At 31.2% G+C, this 13,687-nt stretch overlaps 1 protein-coding gene across 1 annotated transcript; it reads right to left on the reverse strand.

Annotated features, from left to right (window-relative positions):
- Window positions 1-486: 486 nt before the first annotated feature.
- On the reverse strand, window positions 487-4,344 carry LOC111988792 (LRR receptor-like serine/threonine-protein kinase GSO1). Its single transcript, XM_065770830.1, has 3 exons — window positions 4,341-4,344; window positions 3,186-3,301; window positions 487-900 (listed from the first exon to the last, which is right to left on the reverse strand). Exons 1-3 carry the CDS (start codon window positions 4,342-4,344, stop codon window positions 487-489), a joined length of 534 nt encoding a protein of 177 aa, XP_065626902.1.
- Window positions 4,345-13,687: the final 9,343 nt, after the last annotated feature.

Here is a 13,687-nt window from a genome sequence, read left to right on the forward strand (position 1 = left end):
CGTTTTTCAGAATAGGGACTAAAAACGGTAAAAATAAAATGTAGGGACTAAAATAGGAATAGCCTGAAAATGTAGGGACTAAAAGTGGCTTTTCACCTTTAATTTTTGAAACATAGGGTTTTAAATTTTTTTTTGTTTGAAATTGTGTTTCTACAAAGTGGTGTTTTGTTTGAAGTATTATGGATTTATAAAATCGTATTACTATATGTATGGGTGTTCTAAAAATTGTATTGAAGTATGAAATCATATAGCTATCTATCAAAGAACACACACATAAAATCCTATCGATATCGAATTAAAGTATGAAATCGTAGTTTTTATTTTTATTTTTTTTGAAATTGGGTTTTTGCAAGGTCGATTTACATGCATAGTTGTGCATGTGTGTTTTCTTTGTATGCATCAATGTAGGGCTACTGGAATGTGTGTATCTATGTTCCCTTTCCATGGGTTTGTCTCCCAAAAACAGAACATTAAATATTTTTAATATTATTTTCTGTCTATTTGTGTATTAGGTAGGTTAAGAATTTTTAGTGATTTAAGCAATCCCATTGATGAAGCGATATCCCCTTGGAGTTGGTTGTTTGATGCAACAAAATTTTTGAGTTCTTCACAGCCATGAATCTCTTCTGGTATAAGGCCATTGTCACTGTTATTCTGCAAATCAAGAGATATCAGACGCTTCAAATTACCAATCCCAATTGGAATGCTTCCATTAAATTGGCTATAAGCAAGAGCCAATACTCTCAACTCAGTCAAGTTACCAATAGTTGGTGTAATTTCACCTGCCAACAAGTTATTTCCTATTCTAAGAACTTGCAACTTCTTTAGTAGACCAATCTCTGCAAGAATCTTACCAGAGATGTAATTTGTGTAGAGGAGCAGTATCTGTAGATTTTGAAGCTACATACGTGAACTTTGGCAGCCCAGAAAACCCAAATGATTCTTAGACTAATAAATCAAGTGGGTGGCATTATAGCAGCTAGGATCTCAGGTGGATGAGCAAGCATTAGAGAGTGTGTGGAAGAGGAGTGTTTGATCTAATTTATTATTTGATTTTTTGATGAAACGTGTTAGAGTAACGGAAAAATTAGAGGTGGGTTACAGAGCACAGACGGATTGAACCACGAGTGGGTTAAAGTGTCAAAAATGAAATCACATGTGGTTAAATTAAATTTGAGGCAAACCACAGATGTGTAAGTTGTAATTACCCTAACACACAATCACATATTTAAGAATCAAGTTTCCTACTTTTAGGTTCATGTAGCATGACCTTAGACAAGTATCCCCACACTATTCTCCTTTTAGATTTGGGTAACATCTTAGCCAACCACCCAAATGTACATAACTAAAAAAATTAATTAATCAATTTTTAAATCAAGTTGAGTACCCAATTTAGCAAAGTGTATGCATGTTATGTATGAAACACTATGAGAGATATGATTGCAAAAATGCAAGATAGATAAAGAAAACAATACAATGCATGTGCATCCAATCACAAATGATGCATGAAAAAAATGATCAGTTAGGGAGAGTAAGAATCATTCAAATTCGCACTTTAATCAACTGAGAGCAATCAAAGAAAAATCCTGGTAAATTTCAATCGATCAAACTTTGATTGGGCATCAGTCAAGAGAGGCAGAGAGTTTTGAACACAAGAATTCACAATTTTGATTGGTTGAAGTAGACTTTCGTTCGGTTGAACAATGTAAATTTTAAAACTTTGAAAATCTGAAAATTTAATGCAGAAAAACATCTTTAAGAGTAGTTATTGAGACTCAATAAATATGAACATGATCCAGAGATGTTTTAAAAACATGATGCCTCTTAAATGCAAATATCAAAACCAATCAAAAAATTATAAACAAAGATTTTTAACTTCTAAACACATTTTTCTTCAAATTCCCAACCAAAAAAAAAAAAAAAAAAAAAAATTTGTTTGTACACAACATATTTTATGCAATTAAAGATGACCAAATTAGTCAGCACACAATCATAAGTACAGAATATAGCATTGATTTGCGTGTAGTGTGTGCAACTTGTATGTGTACAAAGTATAAAAAAGGTGATATGTAAATAGTAATCAATCAAATTTTCTACATCATCAATCAAATTGGTTTAAAGTGACTATCACCTAAAAAGATACATCATAGAACTCTCACATCTCTTAGAAAACACGCTTGCAATCATGTAAGAACATTTTGATTCTTTTTGCTCTTTCTTTTTCTATTGATTTTTTTTTTAATTTTTCTTTTTAGCACAACCATAGATATCATGCATTGACATATAGAAGATAGAAAAGAAATACCCTTGTTAGATTTTTTTTTTTTTTTTAAAAGAAAAGAAAAAGATAACACCTTATTTTATCTTACTGTGCAAGTGCTACATCTTACCGAACACTGCTTTTATGATTTGCACACAAGTGTTCATGATGGCAAGTAACAGTGGTGTCATGATTATTTGTGCCTTTCTCCTAGGATTTTCTAGTCCTTACAATCAAAATATGTGATATCAAAATCTAGATATTTTGTTTAAAGACTATAAACAACTCACACAATTAAGCACTAAATAGCACAAACTAGTGAAATGCAAAACATAGCTCATCAAAGCTAAGCAAGGTACATAGTCATGAAATGTAAGTTTCTTTGGCCAACCTTAATTAAACACTAAATGGTGTGCAGTACCAAAATAAAAATAAAAATAAAAATCTTTTGGTGTTTTTAAATTATGACCAAAAATCAAAAAGCACACATTATGCTAAATGAATAAAATGCAACAACAATGCATGACAATGCTCAACTAAGCTATAAAGGGTACACAAACAAGAAATATCAATCTCTTAATTAACCCATGATTACATGTACAAACAAGTACAAACTCATACAAAAGTGTATTCATCTCAAAATAGTCATGCACTTAGTTTTGCAACACTAACTTTTCAAGTTTCTCCACAATGTCAAGCATGTTATAAGTCAAGAGAGAAATATTATAATTCATGTAATTCTTAAGAAAAATAAAACTAGACACAAAATAAAATATTTTTTTCTTTTTGAAAATTTTCAATGTTTTTGGATTTTCTTTTTTAATAAACAAAACAACCTAAGAAAATAAAACAACCAAAAACTAAAAGAAAACATATCCACAAACAATTGAAAGAATTAAATCACAGACAAGCAAACAACACTCACCTTAGCAAATTTTTTCTCACCCATACAACACGAGTCTTTGGCTGTGTAGGTGAAAAACCACGAGAAGCAAAGTATATTTAAGGGATTACAAACATTTTCTGAGGAAGACTGAAATCCTGCAATTTCCATTCACAAGCCAACAAGCTAAATTTTTCAAAAGCATAAGAAATAATTTATCAGGGCTTGTAGCAAAAGATATATCATCACATATCCTAGACTGAAATACAACATGCTTAAATTTCAATTTATGACAGTTAGGATGAATGTGACCAATAACACCACAAAAGTGACAAACATGAACAAATTTAGGAATTTCAGTATTCCTAGAGGGGTTTCTGATCACAGGCTTTGGTTCTTGCCTCAACAAAGAATAATTTGGTCTGATGTGACTAACAGCACCACAAAAGTGACAGGTAGGCACAAAAACAGATTTCTTTTGCACTCTAACAGTAGGTTTAGACTTAAGTTTATAAACTTTAGCGTTTAGATAAAAATTTTTATATTTGTCTAACCTAGCAAACTATATATTTTCTTTATGATTCCTTTTAAAAGGAGTAATATATACTTTGTCAACTTTAGGCTTAAGAGGAATAGAAACAGATCTGTCATCAACAACAGGCTTGGTAATAGGCAATTTTTCAAATTTAGCTTTAGGCTCAACTAACTCTTGTTCCAAGCTTTTCCTCTTTTCATTTTGAGAGGAAAATTGATTTCTCAAAAATTCATTCTTTTTATTAGATTCATCCAATCTCACAATTAACCAAGTGAATCCGCTCTGATATCACTTGTTTGTTTTTTAAACCCTTGTACAGTTAGATTGTTTAACCTAATTAATTAACCAAGTTGTTACTTAGGTTTATTATTCAAATCTAGGTTAAACACATACAATCATATCACTTAAAGCGGAAAAGTAAAGAAGACAAGCAATATGATGACCTAGGAAAACAAATGAAATCATCCAATTTCAAGGTAAAAAACCTATGGAGGATTTAATCCAAACTATCCTTAAGGAAACAAATTCACTATGATAGAATGGGAGTTTTAGAATAGATTTTTCCCTAAGTTTAAAGCTACCTCTTGTAATACTTACTCACATGACCAAACGCAATTCTGAATTCACGGACTTTTCCATCTAAATTTGTCGCACACAAATACCCATGCTTGTGACTCTAAAATCCACTCAAAACATTAGATCATCAGCAATACTTGATCTTGTAGCAGCAACTTTAAATCTACTGGTTCTAATAATGTATAGATGGAATTCTAGTTTTGACTTTGAAAGGAGAAGGAATAGTATCTTTTAGATCTCAAAAGAGCACCTCCCAAGTCTCTTCAAAGTGTGCCTTAGGCTTTCCTTTAAATATTACGAGAATTAAATTTGAAACCCTAATCACTTAATGGGCTTAATGAGCTATTGGGCCGAAATTAAAATCTAGAGATCCATGTCTCGAACAGTCAAACATGGCATGTTTCGAATTTTCTGAACCTATAGCTTCCTTATTTTGTATTCTAACTTGTAGCACCTTGAGCAGTGCCTCAAATATCCTATAGACTTAAGAATCTATATCTAGAAAAGTTTGTGCACGTGATTTGCCAATTGGTCTAAGCTTTTAGAACCTGATAGTAGAAAATTTCACTGAAAAGTATGCCTGGTAAGAAATGGCTATAGAGAGTCGTAATTATAACTATATAACAAAAATATGTATGATAATTCTCTACCACCGCATACCCTTCGTGCGGTGATCACTCCACAAGTATAAATGCTTGTGGGGTGTAGGGGGTAAGAGCTGGAGTTCAAGTCTCTAGGAAGGAGCTTCACACATATATACACTTAGATTTGGGTAGAGTAGAATTTCTATCTTGTAAAAAAAAAAATTGTATGATGATTCTCCAGAATGTGATGGTAAAAAAATGTAAACTTTGATAAGATTTTATGGGGGGATTTGACTTTCCATATGTATGAAATCCTCCTGTACCCAGCTATTTGGAAACAGCAGGTTTCATAGGTAAACAACCCAACTTTGGCTTCAACAATTTATGGGTTTTAGTCTGACAATATATTTGGCTATAGTTGATAGATGCAATAATATAGTTGCTATGTCGAAGTTCAATTTTAGTGGATGTGGTGAAACTAGACATGGCAAATAGGGGTCAGAATTTTTTGACCCGACCCGACCTAAAAAATATCTGACCTGAGCTTAAAATTCTTGACCTGAAGCAAAAATGAGTTGACTTATGACTCGACTCGATTTTTTGCATGTTAATCTGACCCAACCCAGCTACCCAACTCGTTTAATTTTTTAATTTTTTTTTGGCTAAAAAATATTTAGATTATGCCTTGAGGTACTAAGTGCATAAAACACAAAGCATGGCAAGCTGGCAACCTATTGCCTAGCCAATAGCCAATAAGAGTAAATAGTGACATGAGTCACATGAAAAACCATTTATTTTATTTTAAAAAAAAAAGGTTAAAATGAAAGGAAAACAAGTAACCAAAGAAAATAGAAAACATTAAAATCGGACTAACAATGAGAGTTCAAGACATTTGACTTGACTATATACTAATAGTAACAATACTAAGTTACTAACATTGCTTGTCTACTTAGACAAAGTGACAGAACTTAAGTTGAAGTTACTAAAAAAAAAAAAAAAAAAAAAAAAAAAGCTTTCCATCCTTTCACTTAGTATGAACATATTGGCGTGTGCTGTATAGACAGGCATGAAACCTTGCCGATGTGCCATAATGCACCAAACATGAAACTATGTTGGATTTTCACAATGGTAATGGGGCACCTTTGTTGTCGCATTCTCATCATGAAAGCTTGGCAAGGATAGTGTTTTGTTGTTGTAATCTCACTTGAGGAGAAATGCTACCGGATTTTCGTCGTGGAAATTTGGCAACGATTCCAAATGTGGTAGCAAAGCGTTGATAGAGACCACACTCCTTCCAAAATCAAACCTCAAAGCCCAATTATTTTAAAGCCCCAAAAGCTAATGCCAATAGCTTGTTTTTAATTGCCAATGTCTGAAAATTAAGATTTTAACAAAATAAAGGATTGTCTCCGAATAAGTGTTGTTGGGGGGGGGGGGGGGTGCCTAGCACCTTCCCCATACATAAGCAAACTTCCTAACTTAAGAATCAAGATTTTTTTCCTTCCGTATTAGATTAGGGAAAACAACAATTTTTTCTTAGCATATGATTGGTAATAAAATCAAATAGAGTTAGGTGACCAATTATACCTTAGAAAAAACCCAATGATTGGTAACTACTTCACTTACCTTTGATAAATATAGGTCAAAATTGACTCAATTCAAGTCACACACAAGAGATTTCTTTCACCCTCATTTTACAACACCCAAGCTCTCAAAAGCCTACTAAGAAAGGTATGAGTGTCGCCATGATGGGTGGTCAGCCGCTGTGAGGCATCGACAATACGTTAAGGTGGAACCCAACAAGTTAGAAGGTATGAAGTTGAAGAACAAAAATTTAAAATAACATTAACTCAAAATAATTATTATTGGTTATATGTTTGCAAATATGTTAAAAATTTCTTTTCTAAATATCTAAGATTTATGTCTATAAAATAATTGTACAGAATATTGGTATTATTTCACTGATTAACCTTTTCATAAAACATTGTAAACATTAAAATGTGTAAAGCTGAAGAAATGTTTGATAAAATAATTATTATTGCTGATATGTTTATAAATACAATCGAGATTTATTTTTTTATGGGTGTATTTAAGATTAATATGGATATATGTCTAATGGTTTTATTGGAGATTGAAAAAAAAAAAAATTGTTTCAAAACACTAATTATATTTACCAATATTTTTATAATTTTGATTGAGATAGTAATATTTTTTTTTTTTTTTTTTTTTTGGTGAGAAAGGATTGAGATAGTAATTGAAAGGGGATAAAAATATATTTTAGAGCTAGGATTTTTTTTTTTTTTTTTTTGGGTCAACTTTACTTCATTGTATAAGGTGGAACCTAACATGTTAGAAGTTGTGTAGTTGAAGAAACAAAAACTTGAAATAAAATTTACACAAAATACTAATTATTTATTCTATGTTTATACATATGTTTTATTTTTAAAAAAAATAAATTTCTCCAAGATTTATATGTCTATAAAGTTTTTTAGGGTTTCCTGTTCCAAAACAATATGTTTCATGCAACCAAAAAAATGATTTCAAGATGATTCCTGCAACCAAAAACAATATATTATTAACAATATAATTATTGTCAGGATTCTTGTAACGCAACTGCCATCTCACGTTGTTTCTAATGGAGATGTTAAGGTCCTAGGTTCAAATCCCTATATACAATAATAGGAAATTGAAGACGAATCTTATATATATATATATATAACACATTCCCAAAGTTGATGTTAAAACCATTTACAAAACTAGTTGGGCTGAAACCACTTTTCATCCCATTTACAAAGTGAGAATTGTTGAACAAATATTTTCTATTTCGAAAATTCATGAAAAATGTTGCTTGTTTTCCAAAAGAAATATTAATGATTTCATTGCTAAAAAACAAAGTTATTTGCATATTGGTATGGTTCAAGTTGCTATTAAACCACTCACCCGAAAGGGTATCAATGCTTCTGTTCTCATGTGTTTGCGAGATGCTAGATTTAAGAACTTTAAAGACAGCATTCTTGGTATGATTACTGCTTCTTTGTATGATGATCCTGTTTATCTTAACTGTTATCCTGATCTTACTCTTGCTTTAGATGATCCCAATATTATTAAAGCTTTGACTCTGAATATTGCTTCTTTTGGTTATATCATGGATGAAGGTAGTAAACCTTTTGCTTTGATCTACCGCATTTATTACAGATTGTTGGGTACTCAGTTAAATCCTGGTTGTTTAAATCACCGAGAACCTTCTGGTAAAACTATGTTAATTCAATGTTCAACTCCTGATGCTAAAGTTCAAGTTCCAAAAATGATTCAATGGCAAGATGTCAAGCCTCCCACTGAATGGTTGTTGGAACAAGAATCCCCTATTCCTAAACCTGTTTTTGATGAGCTAGATTTCACAAACATTCAACAATATCTTGATGGTACTGTTAAAATAAGTTTTCAAAATATTCAACCACCCTTAAGATCAACGAAGGAAGACATTCCTTTGCTGGATCTGAAAGTATTTCAAAACGAGATCAAGATCTCAATGAATTTTTGCAAAAGAATTTTGAAAAACCTTCTGATTTAAAATTAAAAGGTGTTTCAAGTGATAAATCCCAAATCAGCTCTGTTTACTATTCTACTAAACCTGAATCTTCCTCTCCATATGGCAAACCTGCCAATGAAGATGATGAAGATACTGGATCTATTTGTCCATCTGATTCTAATTTTCCTCGTATTGACAATAATGTTAACCGTTTAAGAGTTTTGACTGTTTTAAATAAAAATTTTGAAATTGATATGGTTTCTTTATTCAATGAGTTCATGCTTCCAAAAAAAAGACCTAAAAGGAAATATTTCCAAAATAATTTTGCTCAGTCTGAAAAAGACCGTGTTAAAAGAAAATGGAAAGAAAAAATGCTTCAATTAAAAAAGCATATTTTGTTTTTTGATTTTCTTGAAAATTATTATGTTTCAAAAGATGAAGTTTCAAAAAATCATTTGAATGTGATAAAGAAATCAAATTTTGTTAAAGATGACAAAACCATTGTCAGAACCAGTCATCCACCTCTTGACACTATTTTGGTAACTGTTGACAAAACTGATGTTAAAGCTACTCCTTTCAAAATTGCTATGATAAAACTCCTATTGTTAGTCTTATTGAACAAAACAATTTTACTAATGAGTCTTTGCATATCATTGGTCAACAGCTTGACCGTATTGAAGAAAAGATTGTTGAGAAAACTGTTTCTATTGAAAAGCCTGCTTCTGTTGAAAAATCCATTTCTGTTAAGACTCAGAAGCCTTTGATTAATTTGCCCAGTTTTGATAACAAGTTCAAGTTTAAAACTTCTCAATCCAAAACTCTGGACACTGTTGAAAAAATGCTTGCTGATTTAAAAGTTAAAACTGAGGGTACTTCCACAAGTACTCATGCTGCTTGTACTATTTCAAGAAATGAAAAAGAAATTGTTTTGATGAAGATACAGATTCTGATACTGTTTCTTCTGTTTCTGCTAAAAAGGTTTTTGATAATGATTTCCCAGAAATCAAAAGATTTGTTGGAAGTTCTTCCAAACCCATGTTTCTTACAAAAAATTGGTATTCAAAACCTACTCCTCCTGATATTCAGTTTGAAGAAAGACCTTTTCAAACTCAATTTTCTGTTTCTGCTGATAAAATTTATGAATGGAATATTGATGGTTTTTCTGAACAAGAAATTATTAACAAAATGGGACATATGTCCATGGTTGGTATTGCTTATCAAAATAATCATGATTTTGATCAACCTGAAATTGTTGACTTGCTTGCTACTGGTTTTTCTGGTACTCTTCGTGGATGGTGGGATTCATATCTACAGAAGATTCCAGAGACTCTATTAAACATGCTGTTAAAAAGAATGATGAAGGTTTGCCTATTTTTGATGATCGTATTGGTCGAGGTATTCCTGATGGTGTTAATACCTTGATTTATACTATTATCAAACATTTTGTTGGTGCTCCATCTAATGTTTCATCTCGAATTTCTGATTTACTGAATAATTTGAGATGTCCTACTATGTCTGATTATAGATGGTATCAAGATGTTTTTCTTTCCAGAGTGATGCAGCGAAAAGACTGTTACAAACCTTATTGGAAAGAAAAGTTTATTGACGGTCTGCCTCCTATCTTTGCTCATAAGGTAAAACAAGAATTAATTGGTAAAAATGATTCTATTGATTATGATAATTTAACCTATGGTGATATTTTAAGCACTATTAAAAAACTTGGTATTAATATGTGCAATGATGAAAAACTGTTAAAACACCAATTAAAAAATAAAAGAAAAGCTAAATATGAAATGGGTAATTTTTGTGAACAATATGGTTTGCCCCCAATTGCTCCTTCTCGGCAAAAGGGTAAAAAACATGATAAAAGTCAAAAAATTATAAAAAACACAAAACTAATGTTAATGATTTTTATGCTAAAAAGAAAAATGTTTCGAAAAAATATGTTAACCAAAAATCTGGAAAAGGAAATGTTTCAACTGTGGAAAACCTGGTCATTTTAGTATAGATTATAAACAAAAACCTGGTAAGTTGAAAAACAATTTAACATGTTAAACATTGGAAATAATGATCAAGAAGAATTATTCAGAATCCTTGAATCGAAACAATTCGTCTGATTCCTTGGAAGATGATTTTTCTTCTTCAACTACTTCTTGCTATCAATCTGCTGATGAATCTTCTGATTCTCTAATATTAAACTTGGTTGTAGAGATTCATGTTGTAATGTTATTAACTCTGTTAATGCTCTCACTAAAAGTGAAGAAAATGAAAATTTGTTGATTAAATTGATAAGTCAAATTGAAAACCCTGATTTACAAAAAGATTATTTGGATAAGTTTAAGAAAAACTTGTTAAAAGAAGAAACTAGTAAAAAACTTAAATCAACCATAAGTTTTGAAGAAACTTTGGAAAGATTTAATAAAAAGAAATCCAAAGATTTAACTGTTAATATCTTCAACATGAAATTAATATTGTTAAACAAGAGATAAGTGAATTAAAAAATGAATTTACAAAAATGAAAAGTGATAACCATAATCTTAAACAAGATTGTTAATGTTAAAAATTGATAATAATATTGATCAAAATAAATCTGATAATGAACAAGATGAGCACATAGATGGAGATGAATCAGTCAACAGGCTCTTCTTTCTGATAAAGGTAATGATTCTCAACTTGCTTTTGTTAACAACATATTTCCCCCTAAATGGTTCACAAAAGTGAAAATTGTTGTTTCAAATGATTATTGTTTCACTGTTATTGCTATGATTGATTCTGGTGCTGATAAGAATTGTATTCAGGAAGGATTGATTCCTCCTAAATATTTTGAAAAGTCAACTGAAAGAATGGTTTCTGCTAATGGTTCTCAAATGAAGATTAAATATGAATTGAATGATGTTCATATTTGTTATAATAATGTTTGTTTCAATATTCCTTCTATTCTAGTCAAAAATATGACTGACAAAGTGATTCTTGGTTTGCCATTTATAAATGCTTTGTATCCCTTTCTTGTTGAACATGATGGAATTACTGCTGATCCTTTTGGACAGAAAGTAAAATTTGAATTTGCTTCAAAACTTGAAATTGACATCAATAATGCTTTAGATTTGTCTTGTGATTTTCCTATTAATAATCCTGTTCATGAACCACAGATGAGTTTGTATTTTCAAGGTAATGATAGTAGTACTAAATTGTCAACTATCACCAATATTCCTAATATTCTTAATGATTATTTGCAGGAATCTGACAATGATGCGACGATAAATACCACTAATAAGTGGGATAATAATAATATTTACATTTATACCACTAGTAAGTGGATTATTATGGTTCCCTCTTCATCCGAAAAGAAAAACAAGGAAAAAGCTCATGTACAGGACTATTCTCAAAATGAAAGGCTCCCAGCGGGAAGACCTTTTAAAATGCATGAAGGCGCATCTTCTGGGATAAAACCCAGTGGATCAACATCCCTTCAGGAATTTGTCCCGGCAACGGTGACTTATTCCAGTGGTGATATGATGATTGCTTTACAGGAAGTCTTATCCAGATCCTTACAGTTTCATAATGGTGTCTATAGTGAATTACCAGATTCCATTAAATTTATTCTTGATAATCTCTATGCTGCCTTTACCAAAGACCACTATTCCCTGTTTGAAAAAACCCTCCAAGCTCTCGAAATCCACCTTGTTAACCTTACTGCTCAAAATGAGGCTTATATGAACCTTTATGCCAACCTTGTTTCCAAAACCAACCCTATTTCAGAAAATGATCTTGTTCCGGAAAATGCGGCTCTTAGGGTCCGTCTTGATAACTACATTAGTCAACTCTTTGGCAAAGAGGATATCCATTCTAAGGATAAAATGACTTTAATGGGCACTGATTTTGCTAGACTAAGTCTTAAGACTCAATCTCAGCTAAGAGTGCTGTTGCCAACTTGCCTATGGACATACAATCTCGTATTCTAGAAAGCAAGGCTATGTTTGGATCTTTTGATCTATGGTTCACATGTTTCAAGAAACTTGTTACAGCTACTATTCCTGAACCTGATGAATTGGATGAAGGTGATAATGTGTTCATCCAGTTGGAATGGGAAGAATACTTTGGAAGTACTCTTAGGATGTATGAAAAGAAACACCCATTTCTTTCTGAATAAATCTTTTCGCCACTAGTCTTGACTTTGAAGATTTAGACCTTCAAAATTATCAATCTCATTTTCTTGTAGACCTATTTGAGAACAATAGGCTTAATGCAATTAAGTGCCTCTACAAGTTCTAGAGTTTGAATAGAATATAATTCTATTCACATAACATTGATCTAGTAATCCATATTCATATCATCAATTGCCTTTATATAGAACCGAGGATCAAATTCATATCCTTGTGGAATAACTACAAAAGTTTATTCCAAAGTATGAATTTATTTGGTAATCCTCCCACTATGATATTGTACCGGTGTAATAGTTATCTACAGAATAATGTCTTGTTGTGTATCTAATACAACCAACTCATTTCCAAATGTATTTTATAGTTGTCTTACAACAAATTCCGACATTTTTCTTCTAGAACAATTTATCTTTAAAAGAGCCCTATTCCTCCTTTATGTATGCACTAACTTAAAGAAGTCATTGGAACTTCATTCCTTTACAAAAAGGAACCCTAGATTTTATTATCCTCTAAATAGAATTCATAGATTGAGAATATAATAAAATAATGGTTCTAAAAGCCCATCTTTCATCAATCTTGAGTATCATTTAGATTAATAAGATCTATAGACATAAGTGCCAAAACATACAATTACAAAGGATGGAAACTTTCTCTTTATAAAGTAAAACATGTAAATTTCCATCTAGAAGACAATCATGGACAATGCTTAGCTTTACCAAAACAGAAAAACTTTCTTTTTGGTCATACTTTTAAGACTAATTTCCTTTTGGGAACTATTAAAGCAACTAGCTTGTCCAACTGTTTGGTATTATAATTTCTCTTCTTACCACCCTTACCTTTTGGTTTAGGCTAATAATTCAAATTAAATCATATTGATCCTAGCCTTAGCTTTTAGGATATCTTCCATTGCGTAGAACTCACTCATCAATTCAGGTAACATAAAAATAATTTATTTTCAAAACAATCTGAATTGATCAAATGATTCTAATAAGGACTTGTGGATCATATCCAAATAAGATTAACATTTAATCTCAACACCCAAGAATTCCAATTCATTTTAAAAATAACACATTTTCATTAAATGATATAGAATTGAAACTCCTTAAGCTTTTGTTAGCACTCAATATGAGTCATACCAAACATCTCATTTAGACTTAATA

This window comes from Quercus suber, unplaced genomic scaffold, assembly GCF_002906115.3.
Source record: "Quercus suber isolate HL8 unplaced genomic scaffold, Cork oak 2.0 scaffold_36, whole genome shotgun sequence".
NCBI classification, from domain to species: Eukaryota; Viridiplantae; Streptophyta; class Magnoliopsida; order Fagales; family Fagaceae; genus Quercus; species Quercus suber.

Excerpts from the sequence above, each read along its gene's own strand:
- LOC111988792 (XM_065770830.1), bottom strand. Across the intron at positions 901-3,185 it reads GTGAGAAAAAATTTGCTAAG|CTTCAAAATCTACAGATACT; the intron begins GTGAGTGTTGTT and ends TCACGTATGTAG.